We start from the raw sequence: 24,726 nt of genomic DNA, 5'->3' as shown, positions 1-24,726 counted from the left end.
GCCTGGAATACCGGCATCTCATATGGGTGCTGGTTCAAGTCCCAGTTGCTTTTCTTTCAATCCAGCTTCCTGCTAATGTGCCTTGGAAAGCAGCAGAAGATGGTCCGAGTGTTTGGGCTCCTGCACTCATGTGGGAGACCCAGAAGCTCTTACATCCTGGCTTCAGACCTGCCCAACTCTGGCTGTAGCGGCCATTGGGGAGTGAACCAGCAGATAAAAGATATCTCTCCCCCCTTCCAACTCGGCCTTTAAATAAATAAATAGACTTACTTATTTTGAAAGAGTTAGAGAGAGGAAGAGACAGAGATCTTAAATCCACTCATTCATTCCCCACATGACTTCAGCAGTCAGGATTGGGCCAGGTCGACATCAGGAGCTTCATCCAGGTTTTCCACATGGGTGGCAGGTGCCCAAACACTTGGGCTATCTTCTGCTGCTTTTCCCAGGCCATTAGTAGGGAACTGGATGGAAAGTGGAGCAGCTGGGACACAAGCTTTTGCCCAAATATGGGATGCTGGTGTCACAGATGGTGGCTTTACCTGCTATGCCATGATGCTGGCTCCCATAATTTACTTTTTAAATTGTTTTCTTCGCCCTTTCTCTCTCTCTCTTTTTTTTTTTTAGGAGGGGGTGGGGTGGGGGGTGGGGGGGTGGGGCAGAGAGACCAAATGCCCACAATAGCTAAAGCTAGGCCAGGCTGAAGCCAGGAGTCTGGAACCAGTTTCCCACATGGGTGGCAGGAATCCAAGTACTTGAGCCATCATCTGTTGTCTCCCCTAGTGTGCATTTGCAGCAAGCTGAATTGGAAACTGAATAGCTGGGACTAGAACCAGGTACTCAAATATAGGATGCAGCTATTCAAGCAGTAACATCTCTGCTGCAGCAAATGTCCCAAGCCTCATAATTTAAATTCTCCTTTCTTTAAGCTTGAGATTGGAGTGCAGTCATTTCAAGATTAAAATTATAGCCATGCTGAAGTGAAAGTGGGGCAAAGATGAGTAAAAACACAAAACATTTTCACTGTTTTGAAGATGGCTTTTTTAATTTCTTTTAAAGTTTTGTTGTATTTATATGAAAGGTGGAATGACAGAGAGAGAGGGAGATAAGGAAAAAGAGATCTGTCCATTGGTCCATTCCTCAAATGACCCCAATGGCTGAGGCTTGGCTAGGGCAAAACCAGGAACCCAGAACCCTGTCTGGGTCTTGCATATGGGTGGCAAGGGCCCAGGTACTTGGGCCATCTTCTACTACTTTCCCAGGTGCGTTAACAGGGAGCTGGATTGGAAGTGGAGCACTGTGATATGGGATGCTAGTTGGTGTTGCACGGGGCAGCCTAACCCACTATACCATAATTCTGATCTCTCAGGGGCTTTGTGTGTGTGTGTGTGTGTGTGTGTGTGTGTGTGAGAGAGAGAGAGAGAGAGAGAGAGAGAGAGAGATTTTATTTATTTGAAAGGCACACACACTCACTCAACACACACTTGACTCACTGAGGGAGAGCTAGATTTTCCATCTAATGGTTCATGCCCCGAATAGCCACAATAGCCAGGAATCAGGAACTCTACCCATGTCTCCCACATGGGTAACAGGGGCCCAAATATTTGGGCCATCTTTTGCTTTTCTCAAGTCCATTAGCAAGGAGCTGGATTTGAAGCTGAGTAGCCTGGGCTTGATGGCACTCCAATATGGGATGCTGGCATTTTAAGTGGCGACCTAACATGCTGTGTCATGGCGCTGGCCCAAGTGATGACATTGATTGGACTTTTGCTTGGTTGCCATAAACCTTTGGTTGTTTTCTAACAAAGTTGTTTTACATAATTACTTGGTTTTTTTTTTTTTTTTTTTTTTTTTTTTTGACAGGCAGAGTGGACAGTGAGAGAGAGAGACAGAGAGAAAGGTCTTCCTTTTGTCGTTGGTTCACCCTCCAATGGCCGCCGCGGCCGGCGCACCGCGCTGATCCGATGGCAGGAGCCAGGAGCCAGGAGCCAGGTGCTTTTCCTGGTCTCCCATGGGGTGCAGGGCCCAAGCACCTGGGCCATCCTCCACTGCACTTTCTGGCCACAGCAGAGGGCTGGCCTGGAAGAGGGGCAACCGGGACAGAATCCGGCGCCCCGACCGGGACTAGAACCTGGTGTGCCGGCGCCACTAGGTGGAGGATTAGCCTAGTGAGCCGCGGCGCCGGCCCCATAATTACTTGTTTTTTGATGTTTCTGTGACCTTGGAATTTCCAAGTCTGCCAGTTTGCTGACTTTTAGATTGATTTTTCACTTTCTCATTAGTGTCCTTGGATGCACAAAAGTTTTCAGTTTTGAAATCACTTTATTTTTCCTTTGTTCCTTGTAATTCTGATGTCATATTTAAGAGACTGCCAAATCCAGGGTCAGGAAATTTTTTTCAGCAGTTGTACAAAGATCCTAGAGATAAAGTCTCAGCTTGACTTAGATTATGGTTTTGTTTTGTTTTGTTTTGTTTTTGACAGGCAGAGTGGACAGTGAGAGAGAGACAGAGAGAAAGGTCTTCCTTTTGCCGTTGGTTCACCCTCCAATGGCCGCCGCGGCCGGCGCGCTGATCCGAAGCCAGGAGCCAGGTGCTTCTCCTGGTCTCCCGTGGGGTGCAGGGCCCAAAGACTTGGGCCATCCTCCACTGCACTCCCTGGCCACAGCAGAGAGCTGGCCTGGAAGAGGGGCAACCGGGACAGAATCCGGCGCCCCGACCGGGACTAGAACCCTGTGTGCTGGCACCGCAAGGTGGAGGATTAGCCTATTGAGCCGCGACACCGGCCTTGACTTAGATTATGTATCCATCTTTGAAACAGTCACTATAGTAAGGATAATAGATTATTCTGATTGGCCAGATTAGATAGTGTAGGATCAGCCACATGGACTAAGATTGGCATTCATGCTAATATGCTCTTTCAAAAAATGAAGGGTATGAGACCAGTTTTTGACCTAGTGGTTAAGATACCCATGTCCCACATTGAAATACCTGGGTTTGATACCCAATTCTGGCTCCTGACTCCAGTTTCCTGCTAATGCAGACTCTGGGTGACAGTGATAATGGCCCAAGTGATTAAGTATCTGCCACTCAGGTGAACGACCTAGATTAAGTTTCCAGCTTAGACCCAGCCGGAGGCTATTACGGACATTTGATTTCTGTTTCTTTTTGTCTCTCTGTGTCTCAAGTAAGTTTTCATGTTTTTATTTTTTTTTATTTTTGACAGGCAGAGTGGACAGTGAGAGAGAGAGAGAGAAAGGTCTTCCTTTACCGTTGGTTCACCCTCCAATGGCCGCTGCTCCGATTCAAAGCCAGGAACCAGGTGCTTACTCCTGGTCTCCCCTTTCGGGTGCAGGGCCCAAGGACTTGGGCCATCCTCCACTGCACTCCCTGGCCACAGCAGAGAGCTGGCCTGGAAGAGGGACAACTGGGACAGAATCCGGCGCCCCGACCGGGACTAGAACCCGGGATGCCGGCGCCGCAGGCAGAGGATTAGCCTATTGAGCCGCGGTGCCGGCCTCAAGTAAGTTTTAAAAGGCATGAATAGAAGCTGGAACAATTATAGATTTAAATAATTTATAAATGTGAGAGGTTGTTAGTACTTTGGAAAGTTTGTTGCCTCAGTGTACATTTTTAATTTTAAGAGTATTTTTCTTGGCTGGCGCCGCGGCTCACTAGGCTAATCCTCTGCCTGCGGCGCTGGCACACCAGGTTCTAGTCCTGGTTGGGGCGCCAGATTCTGTCCTGGTTGCCCCTCTTCCAGGCCAGCTCTCTGCTGTGGCCAGAAAGTGCAGTGGAGGATGGCCCAAGTGCTTGGTCCCTGCACCCCATGGGAGACCAGGAGAAGTACCTGGCTCCTGCCATTGGATCAGCGGGGTGTGTTGGCCGCAGCATGGCGGCCGCGGTGGCCATTGGAGGGTGAACCAACGGCAAAAGGAAGACCTTTCTCTCTGTCTCTCTCTCACTGTCCACTCTGCCTGTCAAAAAAAAAAAGTATTTTTCTTGGTATAAATTATATCTAAATGTTTAAAAGTGATCTCCAAAAATACACTGCTGACATATCCATGATAAATCAAGCAGGGAGAAACTAGTTGAGCATTAATTTTGTCTTCTAAAATCTTTTTTTTTCTTGTTTGTTTTGTACAGGTACTGCTATAACTGGAGTTGGATAGAAAAAGGATCAACTTACTAGCATCCTTTTGACATAGAAAGAAATGTGGGGGGATTCTCGATCTGCTAACAGAACAGGACCTTTTCGGTAAGTCCTGAAATTTGAATATTGAAATTGTCAGTATTTCAGTCATAAATACAAAATATGACATTTTGGCTTTTCATAAAGGGAGAGATTTTCTTTGTGGAGAAATAACGCTGATTTTTAAAAAAGTTTAAAATGTTTCTAGTCATTTCTGATGTGGTTGAGAGACCACCAGCTTGACAACTGTTTTGTCTTACAGCATTTTTTCTTTATAAATTAACCTTTAGGTAACATTTTCTTAAAAAGATTTATCCTTGTATTTGAAAGTTAGAATCATAGCAAGAGAAGGAGAGACACAGAGGTGAGAGATCTCCCGTCTGCAGGCCCTCCCCTCAAATGGACTCAACTGCTGGAGTTTACCCTGTCTGGAGCCAAGAGCTTTTTCTGGGTCTCCTGTGTGGGTGCAGGGACCCAAGGGTTTGGCCCATCCTCTGCTGTTTTTCCAGGCATAATAGCAGGGAGCTTGATTAGAAGTGGAGGAGTCAGGTCTTGAACCTGCGCCCATATGGGATGACAGCATTGCAGGGGGTGGTCCTACTTGCCACACCACGATACTGGTCCCTAAGTAACATTTTTTTTTTTTTTTAAAGATTTATTTTTTTTATTTGAAAGACAGAGTTACAGAGAGAGGTAGAGACAGAGAGAGAAGTCTTCCATCTGCTGGTTCACTCCCCAGATGGCTGCAACAGCTGGAGTTATGCCAATCCGAAGCCAGGAGCCAGGAGCTTCTTCTGGGTCTCCCACATGGGTGCAGGGGCCCAAGGACTTGGGCCATCTTCTGCTGCCATCCCAGGTTATAGCAGAGAACTGGATCGGAAGATGAGCAGCTGGAACTAGAACCAGTGCCCATATGGGATGCCGGTGCTTCAGGCCAGGGTGTTAACGCGCTGCATTACAGCGCCAACCCCTCTAAGTAACATTTTAAAAAAAGATTTATTTATTTGAAAGTCAGAGTGATAGAGGGAGAGGGAGAAACAGAGAGAGATCATGTCTCTAATTGATTCATTCCCAGATGGTCCCAACAGCCAGGTCTGGACCAGACTGAAGCCAGGAACAAGGAACTCCATCCTGGTCTATCACACAGATGGCAGGAAACCAAGTACTTAGGCCATCCTTTGCTGCTTTCCCAGGCACACCAGCAGGAAGCTGGATTGGAAGTGGAAGAACTGAGACTCAAATTGGCACTCCAGTGTGGGATTCTGGCAGCTTAAACCCACTGTGCCACGAAACCAGTCCCCTTAAATAACATTTTTTAAATATTAAAAATATCCTCAAATGTTTTATTTATATTTTAGAAAAGTAATTCATACTTGGATATTAGGAAAACTAGCAAAATGTACATAAAGGTGTATAGAGCTATGCCTTGCCCATGGCTTGTTGATGCTGTATTCTAAGCTCCATTTCAGTTTTTTTAAAAGAGATCTATTTATCAATTTGAAAGGCAGAGTTTTTTAGAGAGAGGGAAGGAGACAAAGTGAAAGAAAAAGAAGAAAAGAAGAAGAAGGGGAGAGAGACACACACACACATTTGGGTCATCTTCTGATGCTTTCCCAGGCACATCAGCAGGGAGTTAGACCAGAAGGAGCAGCAGGGACTTTAACCAGTGCCCATATGGGGTGCCGGTGGCCACAATGCCAGCCCTTCCATTTCAGTATTAATGGTTACAGGATACAAAGAAGAGTGGAGCAGTGGTAGCCTTCAGTTATAAATGAATTGTTTTTTAGATTTGTAGGGAATTTATTTTTTATAGCTAGTATAGAATACACTGATGATAATATTTTTAAAAAATTTTTCATTATAGTTAGGATTAATGAAATGCTATACAGATGTGATTTTTGTGGTTTTATTTAATATATGGCAGAGAAATTTGACCTTTAGATTTATGTATTTAAGAGTATGCTCCAGTTGAAACTTTAGTTGCTAGTAAATTTTCATTTGAACTGTCATTCTGCAAGATTTTATTCAGTGGATGTTCTCATTCATTGTTCTGAAGGTTGGGATTCCAGTAAAGAATTTAGGTAGATAACTGAGTTTAGATGATTCATATAATATTTTGTAAAGCTTGTGTTTCATAAGTGGTAAATGATAGGACTCTTTATTTTCTGCATAGTGGTCTTTAATTAAAGTGATGATGCTTTACAATATAAATGCTTTCAGAATAAAAAGCTCTGGGTTAGTGGTTAGCAAACTCTAGCCTGCAGCCTGTTTTTATAAAAGTTTTATTGGGACACAGAGCCATGCTCATTATATGATTGCTTTCATGCTACAATGGCAGAGTTGAATAGTTGGGACAGAGGCTGAGGAACCCATAAAGCCCCAAATATTTACTATTTGTTTCTTTTGGGAACAGTTTGCCAACCCCAAGAGTAGATCAACAGGCTTATATTTTAACATATTTTAACATTTAAAAATATTTAGATTGCAACCTATCTTTTGTTACTTCTGTTTATGGATAATTATTTGGTGAGTAAGATCGCTTCTTGTAGAATTAATTTAAGATAATTTAGCTAACTATTCAGAAATGTTAGGTAGAAATAGGTTTATTGTATAGCTTTTATATATTATTGGAACATTTTTTCTTTGACTCATTTAAATTTAGTTAAAATTGTGGTTTTTTTTTTTTTTTTTGACAGAGTGGACAGTGAGAGAGAGACAGAGAGAAAGGTCTTCCTTTGCCATTGGTTCACCCTCCAATGGCCGTGCTGATCCGATGGCAGGAACCAGGTGCTTCTCCTGGTCTCCCATGGGGTGCAGGGCCCAAGTACTTGGCCTGGAAGAGGGGCAACCGGGACAGAATCCGGCGCCCCAACCAGGACTAGAACCCGGTGTGCCGGCACCGCAAGGCGGAGGATTAGCCTAGTGAGCCGCGGTGCCGGCTTTTTTTTTAATTTTTAAAGATTCATTTATTTATTTGAAAGTCAGAGTTACACAGAGAGAGGGAGGTCTTCCATCTGATGGTTCACTTCCCAATTGGCTGCAACGACTGGAACTGTGCCTATCCAAAGCCAGGAGCCAGGAGCTACTTCCAGGTCTCCCACTCGGGTGCAGGGGCCCAAGGAGTTGGGCCATAGTCTACTCCTTTCCCAAGCCATAGCAGAGAGCTGAATTGGAGAGGAGCTGCCGGGACTAGAATCGGTGCCCATATGGGATTCCAGCGCTTCAGGCCAGGCATTAACCCACTGCGCTATAGTGCTGGCCCCTATTTTCCTACCCTGTGTTTTTTTTTTTTTTTTTTTTTTTTTTAAACAGGCAGAGTTAGACAGTGAGAGAGACAGACATAGAGAGAAAGGTCTTCCTTTTTCCCTTGGTTCACCCCCCCCAAGTGGCCGCTATAGCTGGTGTGTTGTGGCTGGCGTGCTGCGCCGATCTGAAGCCAGGAACCAGGTGCTTCCTCCTGGTCTCCAATGCGGGTACAGGGCCTAAGGACCTGGGCCATCCTCCACTGCCCTCCCCTGCCAAGCACAGAGCTGGACTGGAAGAGGAGCAAATGGGACAGAATCCGGCACCCCAACTGGGACTAGAACCCGGGGTGCCGACTTCGCAGATGGAGGATTAGCCAAGTGAGCCGCAGCACCAGCCTTGCATGCCTTTAAATATGGGAGACACTATAGTTGGTGGTAATAGCTTAATTTTAATGTTAAATTGTATTACTTATGGTGTTTTTTTTTTTTTTACTTAAGATTTATCTATTTGAAAGATAGAGTTAAAATGAGAAAGTAGAGACGGGGGGGCGGGGGAGCCAGAGAATCTTCCATCTCTCATTCATTCCCTGAATGTCTGCAGTGAACAAGGCTAGGCCAACATCTAGGTCTCCCATGTTGGTGGCAGGGACCAGGTATTAAGGCCATCTTTCACTGCTTTTCTCAGGCATGTTAGTTGGGAACTGGATGTGAAGTGATGGAGCCAATACTGAGCTGTCATTCATATGGGATGCTGGCTTAGCCTGCTGTACCACAACACTAGCCCCTGTAGAGTACATTTAAACTTACTCCTCTCATGGTGAACCACATAGACATAACTAAAGTTAATGGAATCCAGTGGAAGTCATCATTTTTTGAAAAATGTGTTTCATTCTAGTGTTTAGGTTACTGATGTTAAATCCCTATTACTTTAAGAAAGGATTTGCTATTGCAACTTTTCTCTTCAACTGAGTGTCCCACAGTCAGTTGTGCTTAGTGTTTTACTGTAGTGTAGTCTAAGCTCAGAACTGAGTGTTTCAATAGAACCTGCATGTTCTGGGATGAGAAAACTGAGTTGGTCTTGATATTTCAAGTGCTTTTTTGTTTGCTAAACAGCAAATAACCTTCAGATCATTTCATATTTTCTTTTTCATGTATTCCTACCCAGCATTCCAGGTGCCTGATTGCCTACTAGAATTCCCTAATCTTTGACCAAAGCCAGACTATGTAACATATTCAGGAGGTTAGGCAAAGGGAGGAAGTTGGGTAGTATGAAAGGTTGGGCCAGCTCTCATTTTTCTCAAGTTTGTAAACTGAGGATGTGAAGCTAATACTTTGCCTATTTTAAAAATACATTTAATGACATGAAAATCAGTATGAGGCATTGGAATCTAGAATATCAGCTTCTTCATTTTGGGACATGGGGATGATGTGAAGGCCTGATGTTCTCTCAACGTTCTTTCACCATTAGGCTCCTGGATGCTGTTACTTTGCTTAGTCTTACACATGCTTTGTGGCATGATTAATGCTGCTTTCTGTGATACCCTTGGGTAGTTACAATCATAGTATCCAGGTGAGAGCACTTCTTGGCATAGCCACTGTAGAACTGGCATTTATATGCAGCCAGGGCTGACGCTCAGCTGGTGAACACTGGTGTGCTCCTATTGGTTATTTACAACCAGTGTTGCTTTCTTTTGGGCCTGCATTCATTTTGATTGGGTGGTGTTCATGCTGTAGCTGTAATGTATTTTGAAATGTTACTTTTGGATGCAGCAGTGAGAAAGACACCTCCTGAAACTTACTATAAGGAATTTATAGTGCATTGATTTTTCTGATATATAGGTATCATCAAGTTGACCTTGGAATTCTGTAAGTTCCCTGGCTGTAGGAAATGGAAATTTTTGTAGTGTGTCACCATTGTTAGCTTATCTGGTATTGCGGATTTTCCCTGTTGCAGGACTGGGTGAAAGCTTTTTCTGCAGCAGTCATGTTGAAAACCTTGTGTTGAATTTCCTCGTGTTCTGAAATGGGAGCGTAAAAGTTTACTCCGCCACTTCGTCTTAAAATAGCAAACTTTGCTGTTTTCTGCAGATCTAGGACCTTGTTACAGAACTCTGCCCAAAAAAAAAATGTTTACAGAAGAATGTGCTGTGATTAGAGAAGAATATGCTGGTGTGTAGATTTCAAACTCTCTGGACAATATAAATAACACTGTCTTTGTTTCTACAGTGGGAGCCAAGAAGAAAGGTTTGCTCCCGGGTGGAACAGGGATTATCCTCCTCCTCCCCTTAAGAGTCATGCTCAAGAGAGACACTCTGGCAACTTTCCTGGCAGAGATTCACTTCCCTTTGATTTCCAGGGGCATTCGGGGCCTCCTTTTGCAAATGTAGAGGAGCATGCTTTCAGCTATGGAGCTAGAGATGGACCACATGGTGACTACCGAGGAGGGGAGGGACCTGGACATGATTTCAGGGGCGGGGATTTTTCATCTTCTGATTTCCAGAGCAGAGATTCATCACAGTTGGATTTCAGGGGAAGGGACATACATTCTGGGGATTTTCGGGATAGAGAAGGACCACCTATGGACTATAGGGGTGGAGATGGTACTTCTATGGATTATAGAGGTAGGGACACACCTCATATGAACTACAGAGACAGAGATGCTCACACTGTTGACTTCAGAGGTAGGAATGCTCCTCCATCAGACTTCCGGGGTCGGGGCACTTACGACTTAGATTTTAGAGGTCGGGATGGATCTCATGCCGATTTTCGGGGAAGAGATTTACCAGATTTAGATTTCAGGCCCAGAGAGCAGTCTCGTTCTGATTTTAGGAATAGAGATGTATCTGATTTAGATTTCAGGGATAAAGATGGAACACAGATGGACTATAGAGGCCGAGGTTCAGGTACTACTGATCTAGACTTTAGGGACAGGGACACACCACATTCAGATTTCAGAGGTAGACACCGGTCCAGGAGTGACCAGGATTTCAGGGGCAGAGAGGTGGGACCTTGTATGGAATTTAAAGACAGGGAGATGCCCCCTGGGGATTCACATATTTTGGATTACATTCAGTCCTCTACACAAGATAGAGAAAATTCTGATATGAATGTGAATAAGAGAGAAGAATCCACACATGACCATACAATAGAAAGGCCTGCTTTTGGCATTCAGAAGGGAGAATTTGAGCATTCAGAAACACGGGAAGGAGAAACACAAGGTATAGCCTTTGAACATGAATCTCCGTCAGACTTTCAAAACAGCCAAAGTCCAACTCAAGATCAAGAAAAATCACAGCCTTCTGGAGGTGAACAACAGAGTTCAGATGCTGGTCTGTTTAAAGAAGAAGGTGGTCTGGACTTTCTTGGGCAGCAAGACACTGACTACAGAAGCATGGAGTACCGTGATGTGGATCATAGGCTGCCAGGAAGCCAGATATTTAGCTATGGCCAGAGCAAGTCTTTTCTAGAGGGCAAAACTGCCCGAGATGCCCAGCGAGACCTTCAGGTATGTTGATGGGGTAGCTTGCTGTGTCCTTTTTCACAGGCTTTCCTGGAGAATGTAGTGTAGAGTCCAGGATCTTCAGTTCTGAATCTCTCCTTACACAACAATTAAAAAGCAAAATTTGTATTCAGGAGTAGAATGTAGAAATGTAAATATCTCAAGAAAGGTTTCTCAGCTCAGATCATATTATTAATGTCTATTTATTCAAAAATTTCCTTTATGATGTGATATAAATGAACTGTGATAGTTTACTTTGAAAGTACCTTTCTTTGGGAATTGGTTCTTAGAATTTTTTTCAGAAGTCTGCTCAGTCATGAGGAGGTGACATTAATGTCACGAATATCCTCTTTGCAGTTAATTTAATTACCTTAAAGGTTCTTTTTTCTTTTTTTTTTTCTTTTTTTCTTTGAAAGCCAGAGCTACGGAGAGAGGGAGAGAGATCTCCTACCTCTCCCCAGATGGCTGCAGCAGCCAGGGCTGAGCAAGACTAAAGTCAGTAGCCAGGAACTTCATTTGGGTCTCTCACATAGGTGCAAGGGCCCAAACACTTGGGCCATCTTCTGCTTTTTCCAGGCCATTAGGAGGGAGCCGATTTGGAAGTGGAGCAGCCAGGACATAAACCAATAACCATACAGGATGCTGGTGTTGCAGGTGGCTGCTTTAGCTGCTATGCTACAATGCCGGCCCTAAGATTAAATTTCTTGAATATATAATGAGAAGTTATATTTGTAATTTGAAAATGAAAATATTATCCTTTAAAACAGATTTTACCCATCTCTACTTAGGTTCTGTTATTTTGTATAGTAATCCTAACACTTTTTTTTTTTTTTTTTGGACAGGCAGACCTTTGCCGTTGGTTCACCCTCCAATGGCCGCCGCGGCCGGCGCGCTGCGGCCGGCGCACCGCGCTGATCCGATGGCAGGAGCCAGGAGCCAGGTGCTTTTCCTGGTCTCCCATGGGGTGCAGGGCCCAAGCACCTGGGCCATCCTCCACTGCACTCCCTGGCCACAGCAGAGGGCTGGCCTGGAAGAGGGGCAACCGGGACAGAATCTGGCGCCCCGACCGGGACTAGAACCCGGTGTGCCGGCGCCGCTAGGCGGAGGATTAGCCTAGTGAGCCGCGGCGCCGGCCTAAATCAGAACACTTTCAAGAGTAAAAGAGAACACTGTTGATAGGTCAGGACAGTAGGTTTTTGTGGGAGATATGGTCATTCAGGTATTGGGGACTTTTTCTCAAAAGTTAAATCCTTTTTTATAGCTTTTAGAAATAGGGAAGTTTTAGAAATAGGAACTTTTAGAAAATAGGAACTTTTTATACTTTTATAATATGAAAAATGCAGATTTCTCTGAAATACATTGTTGTATGCTTTAGACTCAGATGACATTTTTGCCTTGTTCTGAAATTTATTTATAGGAGGCATCTTTGGTTTGTTTGGATTTTTTTTTTTTTTTTTGCTTGTTTGCTCACTCAGGAAAATAAAATTACTGTTTTGAGAATATGTTATTTTTGTGTGTGTGTGATTGTAAAAGATCTATTCAATGTTTTAGCATTTCAAGATGTACTTGATGAGTCTCAGTGTTAGCACACTTACATTCTAATTTGAAATCAAATTTTGGAATTCGGAACAACAGAAATTACAATTTTTCATATCTTCACTGCTGGAAATAATTTTTATTTTTGATCCTGAGTATCTACATTGTATGTTGAATTTCATTTTGTACACTGAAGTATATTTGTGAAATAATTTTTCATTCTAAATTTAAGGATCAAGATTATAGGATGGGCTCAAGTGAGGAGAAACCCAGCAAGCTTATTCGATTAAGTGGGGTGCCTGAGAATTCCACTAAAGAAGAGGTAAGGTGCCTGTGCACGCTCTTACTTTCTGTCTATTAAAGATTTTTTTAAAAACTGTGGATAAAATCCATGTCAAATTTTGGAGTCTTTTAGATTTTCAGATTAAGGATGCTTCACCTGTGTGTACTATGTGCCAGATACCATTGCAGGCACTGAGTGATAGAGCAGTAAAAATAAATTTACTGCCTCTATGGATAATAAAAAAGTAAAAAGTCATAGTAATATATGCTCTGAAGAAAACTAAAGTAAAAGTTTAGAGTATCACCTTGACCTAAATGCACTGGGGCCATTTTATTTTAAAGATTTATTAATTTACTTGAAAGGCAGAATTAGGGAGAATCAGAGAGGGTTCACTTTCCAGATGGTTGCAATGGCCTGGGCTGGGCCAGGCCGAAGCCAGGAGGCTGGAATTCTATCCGGTCTCCCATGTGGGTAGCAGGGGCTCAAGCATTGAGCCATCTTCTGCTGCTTTCCTGAGCATATAAGCTGGGAACTGCATTGGAAACTGAGCAGCCAGGACTAGAACTGGTGCTAATACGGGATGCTGCCATTGTGGGTGGTGGCTGGCTTAACCTGCTGCACCAATATGCTGGCCTCAACTGTGGCCATTTAGATTGGATAGTTCTGGAGGGTATCATTGAGGAAATGACATTTGCACCCAGGCCTGAATGCCATGAGAGAACAGTCCGTTTGAACATAAGGAAAAGAACCATGAAGGCTGAGAGTTTTAAGTATCATGGCCTTGGACTGGAATGAGCTCAGTGCATCATTTTATGTTTAACAGACGAGAAAATGATCACTAAACGTTTATACAACAAGTGAGCAGGAGACGTGTGGAATGCAGACTCTGTTTTCAGAGGTTGAGTTTTTTGTTTTTGTTTTTTGGTAGCTCTTCTGTAATTTATTTCAAAGGCAGAATGACAGAGAGGAAGAGACACATATCTTTGATCTACTGGCTTGCTCTCCAGAGATCTACAATAGATAGGGCTAGGCCAGGAGCTACATCTAGATCTCCTACATAGGTGGTAGGAACCCAAGTACTTGGGCGTCATCTGCTGCCTCCCAGGCACACTTGAACCAAGCACTCTGATACGGGATGTGGATTTCTAGAACACCCACCTCTGATTTTTAAAATTTATTTATTTGTTTTAATTTTATTTCAAAGGCACACAGAGAGACAGAGATTTTCTATCTGCTGATTCTTTCCCCAAATACCTGTAGTAGCTAGGGCTAGGTGAGGCTGAAGCCAGGAGTCTGCAACTCCATTTGTGTCTCCCACATGGGTGACAGGGACCTAAGTACTTGAGCCATCAGCTGCTGGCTTCTAGGGTGCACATTAGCAGGAAGTTGGATCAGAAGCAGAGTAGTTCTTCCTATAAGTGGCCTTCGGTGATCTGTGAAATGGTTCGCTATTCACTTGACCCAGAAAACTCCACAAAATCTTGCCGATCAAGAAGTTCAGATCTTCACTTTAAGAACACCTGAGAAACTGCTCAGTCTATCAGGGTATGCAGATCCAAAAATCCACCAAGTATCTGAAAGGTATCACTTTAAAGAAACAATGTGTGCCACTCGGTCCTGTGGTGGAATTGGTGGGTATATGTCCAGGCTAAATCGTGTTGTTGCGCACAGGGTTGGTGACCCAAAATGAATGCTGTATTTGTGTTGCGCTTGCTTAAAATTGCAGGGTAGTGCTGAACTTAAGGGTTTGGATGTAGATTTTCTGGTCACTGAACATATCCAGATGAACAACGCACCCTCAGATTAACCCATATGTAAATTCTCCCTGCCATATTGAGATGATCCTCCCTGAAAAGGAACAAGTTGTTCCTAAACCAGAAGAGGAAGTAGCATAGAAGAAAAAGATACCCAGACGAACCTGAAGAAACAGAAACTTACGGCTCGTAAATAAATTCAGCATAAAATAAATGCATATTAGGAAAAAGAAGTGGAATAGCTGAGACTGAGACCAGGCACTCTGTTAGGATTCATGGGTGGGTGTCCCAAGCAGTGTTTTAACTGATGTACTGAATGCCTGCCTCAGAGCTTGGACTCTTAAAAGTTATGTTCTTTTGGGGCCAGCATTGTGGTGCAGTAGATTAAACCACTGCTTGTGATGCTGGCATCCCATATCCAGCTACTCTGCTTCTGATCCACCTTGCTGCTAATGCACCTCAGAGAGCAGTAGAGGATGGCCCAAGTGTGTCAGCACCTGGCACCCACGTGGGAGACAGGGGTGGAGTTCCTGGCTCCTGGCTTTAACCTGACTGTTATAGTCATTTGGGAAGTGAACCAATGGATTGACAATCTGCCTCTGTATAGTCTGTGTCTTTGTGTCTGTTTTCCCCTCTTTTTCTGTCACTCTGCCTTTCAAATAAGTAAATTAATTTTTTTTTAAAGACTATGCTCTTCTGCCTTTCTTATAAACCTGGGAATTTTTGAATAATTATATTCTAGTCATTCAGTGTTTTTTGAGTGCTTTGAGTGTACATGGCTTAATTTTGCCTTTATAAAGTAATCATGCCTTTAGGTTGCGTATAATAAGAACTTGTAGGGAAAGTATAATTGGTGCTTGAATATGATTTGTATCATTAGTGTAAATACCATATTCTTGCAGATTCTTAATGCTTTTCGGACTCCGGATGGCAGGCCTGTAAAGGAGTTGCAGTTGAAGGAGTATAACGCAGGTGAGTTTCTTGATATGGATGTGGTGTTGGGTTAGGAAAGGTCTTTGTCAGATCTCTACATCATGTGCTGCTCAAAATTTTTTTTAAGAAACCACAATTAAGATTTCCAGAAGCTTCCTGTTGGTGCCTTGAAATAACAACCAGCCTTAGTCTTAGCTGTGGTTCTTTGTGGATGTTTGTCCACACATGGGCGATGAGGATGCATGTTCCAGTTCTTCTGAGTCCCTATGAGCTATAAAGTGAGTGTTGTGGCATTTGCTCTTGAATATATTTTACATAGTTATATTAAAGTTGATATTTATGTTCTTGGTGGTGGAATAGTTAATTTGAGCTTAGTAGGTTTTAATGAACTTCTGTATGTAAAATTGTACATTTCATTGTTCAAAGTGAAATTTACAACTTTGTAGAGAAATACAAATTAGTGGTTTCTTGAATTTTCATTCTGTTAGCTGTTAGAGTCCTCTAACCACTATTTTGTTGAAATTCATAAATAGATCCAGAAGGGCTTTGTCTTTGACCTGTGTTCTATGGTTTGAACTGCAGATTAAACGTTTTCAGAGTATCTTCCTAGTATTTCAGAGTACAGTTCCTACAAATCTTACTAAAGAAAAGGTTAGCAAAAGTGAAATGTGAACCCTTCAAAGCTTTGTTGAATGTTATAGGACTACAGTATATGAAATAGTTTTTTAAAAAAGTAATCTTTAAAAAATTCTATAATTTGCGAGAGAGAAAGAGAGGGCTCCCATCCACTGATTCACTCCTCAAATGAGCGTAATAGCTGGGGCTAGGCCAGAACTGAAACTGGTAGTGGAGAATACAATCCAGATCTTCGGCATGTGTGGAAGGGACCCAATCAGTGGAGTCTTCAATACTGTCTCCCAGGGTCTGTATTAGAAGGAAGCTGGAGACAGAAGCATAGCGAGGTACAGAACCCCAGGATGCTGATAATGGGACTTGGTCACGCCAACTGGCATCTGTTAAGCACTAGGCCAAACACTTTACCCCATAAAAAATAAACTTTAAATGATCTATTTTGGGAAAACAAAACAAAACAAAACAAAAAGGAGAGCGTTTGATCTTTTCACAGAACTTAGAATTTCAGTAATCCAGTCAAACAAATCTTCAAGTATGTCATATTTTTGAGGACATAGTTTACTTTTAAGCAGTTTACCATGAAGTACGGTTTTTACATTAACTAGATAAATTCTTCAAATGGGTTCTGTAGAAGAAAATTACCCACAAACAAATTTTCATGCTGGAAAGAATATGGTATTTGTGTTAGTCTGAAGAGTTATTTCTCAGGAAGCTAGTTTTTTGTTGTTGTTTTAAATATATCAACCCTGAATTTGTGTAAACTTGACTAAAGTAATTAGGATGTTCTTGAACATTTCATTTTTGTTAGTTGTTATTTATTTTTCATGTCTCTCATACATGTTTGTGACCTGAAGGTAGAATTTACTGGCTACAGATGCTTTTTAGCTCACAGGGTAATAGCCTTAGCTTCATTCTTATTTCATGAACTGTGCTTTTGTTAAGTATTGGTATGTTTAGGAAATGATTAAACTTAATGTTTAAATACCAGCAGTTCAAATTCTGCAATTTCTAAGGTACTCATTGAGTTTCTATTTTGAATTGTCATATTTGTCAGCAGAGTAAAAATTACATTACTGTATAGTGTTCAAAAAGGAGGCTCTTAAATTTGCTAGTTTTGGTAGCTGTTGGAATCTAATTAGCAGAGCAGACATTGATACACATGTGAAGTCAATTAGGGCTGTGGGTTAAAAACACTTTTCAGTAATACAATCTTTCTTGGCATTTTATTGTATGAAATGATAGTGTGTTTTATAGATATTATATATAACTTCTTATTTGTAATAAAAGGATTAGATTGCTTGTTCCATGTTACTTATGTTATGTCTCTATGTAACAAGTAGAATAAACTTTTGAAAATATTAATCAGACTATGTTATCCCATGCCTAAAACCGATGGCCTTCATCTTACTGGGAAGAAATTCCCAACTCTTTGTTCCGGTTTCCAGAGCTGTGCATGAGCTGGCCCTTTGCTGTTTGACCTCATCTGTACTAGTCTGCAGGATTATGTTGCAGCCACACTGAACTTTCCTCTAGTCTTTGACCAGTAACAGGCTGCATTTTGTCATAGGGCCTTTGCACTACTCTGTTCCCGATTCTCATCTTCTGGGGTTTAGTTTGTGGCTTCAGTTTTACCTCTCTTTGGCCACCATCCATTTGAAAATCACTCCTTAGTCATTTTTCATCACATCCTTGTGTGTTGGTATAGTATCTATCACCCTGATACTTCATGTCAGTGGTTTTGTGTATCTTATTCCTCTCACTAGTGTGTTAGCTGCATCACAGCAGAAACCTTGTTCCCTCCTGTTTCCCCAGTGCTTAACCCTCAATAGGTTCCTACTATGCACGAATGAATAAGTATCTATGATATGTGTCAGCAGCGGTGGTCTCTCAGGTGAGGAGCATTAAAGGGTAGCTTGAGGTTTCACAGGAATGCGGCTTAGATCTGGCATATCTGCTGAAGAATATGTCTTGGAATACTCAGATGCTCTGAGAACTTGAACATTTACTTCTCAAAAGATCAAATGTGAAACTTAGTGGAGAGGGTGATTTTTGTAGATGAAACATGGCAGTCATTTTCTTAGGCTGGATGACAAACTAGAAACCGTGCAGGATGGATGGGTGTTGCTCATTAAGAGGGATGTAGGGTGGAGTTCATCCTTTTAGTGGATTTAATGAAGAGCACATTTGTAATACAGAAAAGATTAATATGGTATATAAAACAAATTATATTCTTTGAGGAGGTATACACTGAGACATTATAATGCTTCTGCAGCAAAATCTATTGAATATTCTCACAAAGAGGACTAAGTAAAGCCTAAAAAGACTTGTTGTAATATAGGTCAGGATTTGTCTCAAAGTGATTTTGTTGAAAAGTTATCCAAAATCTTGGATATTTAAGGGGTTTTCAAATTTTATAGTTAGAAGCAAGGGATTGTGGACATATATAATCCGCATATTTGAGTTTTTCATTTGCCATTTGCCCTGTTAATTGTGAATTACCTCAAGTTATATGATTATATTTCTGGAAAAAGTAGCAGTAATAAAGTGTCATTTAGAAACTGAACAAACTCTGGTATATTCTATATACAAGGGAATACTACTCAACAATCAAAATGAAGAAATTACGCATATAACAGTGTGTATGAATCTCAATAAAAAAAGAATGAAATACTGATAAATACTTCAACTTGGATGAGACTTGAGAACTTTATTAAAGAAACTAGACACAAAAGACCCAATATTATATATTTCTATTTATAGGAGATATCTAGAATAGGCATTTCCAAAGAAAGGAGACTGATGATTGCCAGGGCTTATGGGAATCAGGGGACTGACTACTTAATGTGAATGGAATTCCTTTTGGGGAGATAAAAATATTCTGGTGATGGTTGTGCAGCAGTGTGAATGTACTTAATACTGCTTGGTTGTATAGTTTTTTTTTTTTTACAGGAACGTCATTTTATTTGAAGGACAAAGAGATCTTCCATTAGCTGGTTCACTCCTCAAATGCCTATAAGAGCCAGGGCTGAGCCAAGCTAAAGTTAGGCTAGGAGGCTAAAACTCCTCTGGGTCTCCTACATGGGTTACAGGGACTCAAACTCTTAGACTGATATCCCCTGCCTCCCAGACACATCAGTAGGAAACGAGATTGGGCTGGCGCCGCGGCTCACTAGGCTAATCCTCCGCCTTGCAGCGCCGGCACACCGGGTTCTAGTCACGGTCGGGGCGCCGGATTCTGTCCCGGTTGCCCCTCTTCCAGGCCAGCTCTCTGCTGTGGCCAGGGAGTACAGTGGAGGATGGCCCAAGTGCTTGGGCCCTGCACCTGCGAGGGAGACCAGGATAAGTACCTGGCTCCTGCCTTTGGATCAGCGCAGTGCGCCGGCCGCGGTGGCCATTGGAGGGTGAACCAACGGCAAAAGGAAGACCTTTCTCTCTGACTCTCTCTCTCACTGTCCACTCTGCCTGTCAAAAAAAAAAAAAAAAAAAAGAAGAAGAAAAAAAAGGAAACGAGATTGGAGGCATGGTGTAGCTGAGACTCAAGATTATGAAACCGGATGCAGGCATCACAAGCGGTGACTTAACTTTCAACCAAACAGCTGCTCCCCTGAGTTGTACACTTTAAAATGGTACATTTAAGGGCTGGCATTATGGTATAGCAGGTTAAGTCTCTGCCTGAGATGCTGGCCTGTTTGAGACCTAGCTGCTCTACTTCTGATCCAGCTACCTGCTAATATGCCTTGGAAAACATTGGAAGATGGCCCAAATGCTTGAGCCCCTGCACCCACATGGGAGACCAGGTAGAAACCCCTGGCTCCTGGTTTTGGCCTAGCCCAGCTCCAGTCGTTGCAGCCGTTTGGGGAGTGAACCAACGGAAGGAAGATGTCTTTCTTTCTCTGTCTCAGCCTTTCTCTCTGTAACTCTGCCTTTCTAGTAAAAAAAAAATATATATTTATAAAAAATATATAAATAAAATGGTAGATTTTATGTTTTTATATGTAATTACGATTTTTTAAAGAAACTGCTTATTTGATTGCAAGCAAGGCTACATACTGCATGATTGCACTTACATAATTTGAGAGAAAGTAAATTTTAGGGATAGATAACAGTGGTTGCCAGGATGTTGAGGGAGGATTTGACTAAAAGGATAAGCATGAAGAAATTTTTGGTGTAAGAATATCCATTCTTTATCTTTTTTTTCTTTTTAAAAAGAGTTTATTGGGACTGGTGCCATGGCGCAGTAGGTTAATCCTCTGCCTGCGGCACCGGCATCCCATATGTGCGCTGGTTCTAGTCCTGGCTGCTCCTCTTCCAATCCAGCTTTCTGCTGTGGCCTGGGAAAGCAGTAGAAGATGGCCCAAGTCCTTGGGCCCCTGCATCTGCATGGAAGACCAGGAAGAAGCACCTGGCTCCTGGCTTTGGATCGGCACAGTTCTGGCCATTGTGGCCATTTGGGGAATGAACCAACGGAAGGAAGACCTTTCTCTCTATCTGTAACTCTGCCTTTCAAATAAATTGAAAGACGAATGACAGAGAAAATGAGGCAGAGAGAAAGATTGATCTTCCATTTGCTGGTTTACTTCCCCAGTGGCTACAACAGTCAGGTATGGACTAGGCTGAAGCTAGGAGTCGGGAACTCCAGCATTGTATCTGACATGGGTAGCAGGGATCCAGGTTATTGGGCCATCTTCAGCTGCCTTCCCAGGAACATAAGCAGAGAACATAAACAGCTGGCACTCGAACACCCACTGATGGCTTAACCCATCACACCACACGATGGCCCCTGTCCTGTATCTTGATTGTAGTAGTGGTGTATCAATGTTAAATTCATAGAAGTTGGTAAATTATTCTCTGTGTTGGGCTGATCCGAAGCCAGGAGCTTCTTTCCAGGACTCCCATGTGGGTTCAGGGACCCAAGGACTTGAGCCATCCTCCACTGCTTTCACAGGCACATTAGCAGGGAGCAGGATCAGAAGTGGAACAGCTGGGTCTTGAACCAGTGCCCATATGGGATGCTGGTGCTTTAACCCTCTGCGCAGCAGCGCTATATCCCTGATCATTTCTTAAACTTTCCTATAAGGATTTATAATTTATTATTCCTAGTTTCAGTATAGTTCATTATAATGTGCACTGATAATATATATGTATTTTCATCTTTTTTAAAAAAGATTTCTGTATTTGAAAGGCAGAGTTACAGAAAGAGGGAGAAATGGAGAGAAATCTTCCAACCACTGGCTCACAGCTGCAACAGCCAGAGCTGGACTGATCTGGAGCCAGGAGCTTCTTCCAAGTCTCCCAGATGGTTGCAGGGACCCAAGTACTTGGCCCATCTTCTGCTGCTTTCCCAGGTACATTAGCAGGGATTTGAACTGGCACCCAAATGGGATGCTACCACCGCAGGCAGTGGCTTTTACCCTCTGTGCCACAGTACCCTTGTATTTTTATCTTTTAAAATAAAACAGTTCTGAGGCTGGCGCTGTGGCATAGTGGGTAAAGCTACCACCTTCAGTGCTGGCAACCCATATGGGCACCAGTACGGGTCCCGGCTGTTCCACTTCCTTTCCAGATCTCTGCTATGGCCTGGAAAAGAAGTTGAAGATGGCCCAAGTCCTTGGGTCCCTGTACCCGCGTGGGCGACCCAAAAGAAGCTCCTGGCTCCTGGCTCAGATAGGTACAGCTCCAGCCATTGCGGCCAATTGGGGATTGAACCAGCAGATGGAAGATCTCTCTTTCTCTCTCGCTCTCTCTCTCTGCCTCTCTTTCTCTCTCTGTGTAACTCTGAATTTCAAATAAATAAATCTTTAAAAAAAAAAAAAACAAAAACAGTTCTATAACCTGAAAATTTATTACGCTTTCTTTGCTGTTACACCATTTTGATTGGTGTATGGCTATACTATCAAAAATGTTGAGTAATGTTATTGTTTACTTGTTGCTTCATTCATTCAACCAGTATCTGAGTGTGGAAAATGGGATGAGTGTTCATGTTTCTGTCCTGAGCAGGGGCCACCATATGTTGTTATTAAGTTTTTGTTAAGGGATCTGGATGTTCTTATGTGAGGTTTTTGTTTTTTATGTTTTTTTTTTTTGGGAGGGGGGTTGAAAGTTTGAAGAATTTACTACCCTGGATAACTATCGCTAGAATGTTCTGTCATTTTAATTCTAAAGTTACTAGAAGATTTTGTGTTGCTATAACAATATCATAGACTGGGAAATTTATAAGGAAAAAAAAGTTATTTCTCACAGTTGAAGGAAGTCTAAGATCAAGGGGCTCAATCTGGCAAGAGCTCTTGTGCTCTGTCATCTTGGGGTGAAAGGTAGAAGGACAAATGCATGTTAGAGAGAGGGAAGAGGCTGAAGTCATGCTTTTATTAGGAAACCCACTCCTGAGATAACTACCCACTCTTGCAAAACACAACATTAATTCAACCTTGAGGGCAGTACCCTCCTGATCTGATTACCTCTTAAAAGATCATGCCTCTCAACATTCTTGCATTGGAGATTAGGTTTCTAATACATCAATGGGGAAAACATTGACACCATAGTAGATGTTTAAAGGCAACAAGGTTTGGGATGGCACTGTGGCCTAGCGGGTAAAGCCTTTGCTTGTTGTGCCAGCATATCATATGGGTGCTGGTTTGAGTACAGGCTGTTCCTCTTCCAATCCAGCTCTCTGCTATGGACTGGGAAAGCAGTGGAGGATGGCCCAAGTCCTTCAGCCCCTGCACCCACATGGGAAACCTGGAGGAAACTCCTGGCTCCTGCTTTCGGACTGGAGCACCTGCCATTGCACCTGCCATTGCAGCCAATTGGGGAGTGAACCAGTGTATGGAAGACCTCTCTCTCTCTCTCTGCCTCTGCCTCTGCCTCTACCGCCACCTCTACCTCCCTGTAACTCTTCCTTTCAAATAAATAAATAAATCTTTAAAAAAAATAAATAAAGGCAACAAGGTTAAAAGACTAACAACAAAGCAAATGCTTGTTGGTAACTATTGGTCAGAAAGATCAGGAAATACTTATTTGTGATATCCCCTGAATTTCAGAAAGGTAAATGAATTGGTACTTTAATATTTATTTTTATTATTTATTTGAAAGGTCGAGTTATAGGAGGGGGGATACACAGAGAGAGAGAGAGATATCCTCCATTTATTGGTTCACTCCCCAGATGGCCACAACAGCTGGCGTGGGCCAGGCTGAAGCCAGGAGCTCCATCTGGCTCTTCCACATGGGTGCAGGTGCCCAAGCACTTGGGGCCATCTTCTGTTGCTGTCTCAGGTGCATCAGCAGAGAGCTGGAATGGAAGTGGAGCAGCCAGGACCCAAACTGGCTCCCATATGTGATACTGGCATGGCTGGCGGCAGCTTAACCCCTTATGCCACAACACCAGCCCCTGATACACACACACACACACACACACACACACACATATTTTAAAGATTTATTTATTGATTCAAAAGGCAGAGTTACAGAGAGGCAGAGGCAGAGAGAGAGGTCTTTCATCCTCTGGTTCAGTCTCCAGATGGCCATAATAGCTGGAGCTACGCCGATCTGAAGCCAGGAGCCTCCTCTGGGTCTCCCACGTGGGTACAGGGGCCCATGGACTTGGGCCATCTTTAACTGCTTTCCAAGGCCATAGCATAGAGCTGGATCAGAAGTGGAGCAGCCGAGACTCAAACCAGCGCCCATTAGGCTCAGGCCTAATCTGGGAGCTAGGAACTCAGTTCATGTCTTTCATGGTGGTGACAGGTACTGAACTACTTGAGCCATCATGTGGTGGCTCCCAGGGTGTGCATTATCAGGAAGTTGGAATCAGGACTCAAACCCAGGTATTCCAATAAGGTCATCTTAAGATTTATTTATTTATTTGAAAGGCAGAGTTACAGAGAGGCAGAGAGAGAAAGAGGTCTTTCATCCACTGGTTCATTCCCCACATGGCTACAATGGCTGGAGCTGGGCCAGTCAAGCCAGGAGCAGGAGCTGCTTCCAGGTCTCCCATGAAGACCCAGGGGCCCACATGCTTGAGCCCATCTTCTGATGCTGCCTCCCAAGGTACACATTAGCATGAAGCTGGCTCTGAAACAGGTAGAACTCCATCCCAGTCACTCCCAGTGTGGGCATCCCAAGCACAGGCTTAAATCACTTTACCACAATGCCTGCCAACCTCCCTTTTCTTAAGTTACCTATCTATCTGTGTATCTATCTATTTGGCAGAGATAGAGTGCTCCCTGTGATGGTTCACCTTCTAAATACCAGGAATGGCTTAGGCTATGCCAGCCCCTACCTGGGAGCCAGGAATTCAATTCAGGTTTCCCATGTCGGTAGCAGGGACCCAATTATTTGAGCTATCATCTGCTGCCCATCAGGGTGCATATTAGCAAGAAGCTGGAATTGGGCTCCCAGACAGGACTTGAACATATTCATTCTGATATGGGATATAGTTGTCTTAACCAGCATCTTAACCACTAAGTCAAAAAACTGCCCCAATATCAACTAATTCTGATAATTCCTGGGTATCCTGCAATTCAGTTTGATTCAGTTCAATTCAATTTTTTTGAAGATTTATTTATTTATTTGAAAGAGTTAGAGAGAGGCAGAGGCATAAGCAGAGAGAGAGAGAGAGAGAGAGAGATCTTCGATCCACTGGTTCACTCCACAAATGGCTG

At 43.0% G+C, this 24,726-nt stretch overlaps 1 protein-coding gene across 12 annotated transcripts in view; it reads left to right on the top strand.

The window, feature by feature from the left end:
* RBM6 (RNA binding motif protein 6) overlaps window positions 1–24,726 on the top strand; it is a 116,716-nt gene that overhangs the window by 15,384 nt on the left and 76,606 nt on the right. For 6 of the 12 annotated variants that reach the window (XM_070050797.1, XM_002713207.5, XM_008260672.4 and 3 more), the window contains exons 2-5: window positions 4,141–4,252; window positions 9,658–10,936; window positions 12,699–12,788; window positions 15,406–15,475. Coding sequence is in view for 11 of the 12 variants with exons in the window: in XM_002713207.5 (XP_002713253.2) it covers window positions 4,209–4,252; window positions 9,658–10,936; window positions 12,699–12,788; window positions 15,406–15,475 (1,483 nt within the window). In the remaining variant the exon portion in view is untranslated. Of the gene's footprint in view, window positions 1–4,140; window positions 4,253–9,385; window positions 10,937–12,698; window positions 12,789–15,405; window positions 15,476–24,726 lie in introns of all 12 variants that reach the window. The other 6 variants (XM_070050796.1, XM_070050794.1, XM_070050792.1 and 3 more) reach the window with 2 other exon arrangements.

Source organism: Oryctolagus cuniculus, chromosome 10 (genome assembly GCF_964237555.1).
Source record: "Oryctolagus cuniculus chromosome 10, mOryCun1.1, whole genome shotgun sequence".
Lineage (NCBI taxonomy): Eukaryota > Metazoa > Chordata > Mammalia > Lagomorpha > Leporidae > Oryctolagus > Oryctolagus cuniculus.
Note: the sequence above shows the minus strand (reverse complement) of the source record. Positions and strands in the feature narration are given on the sequence as shown.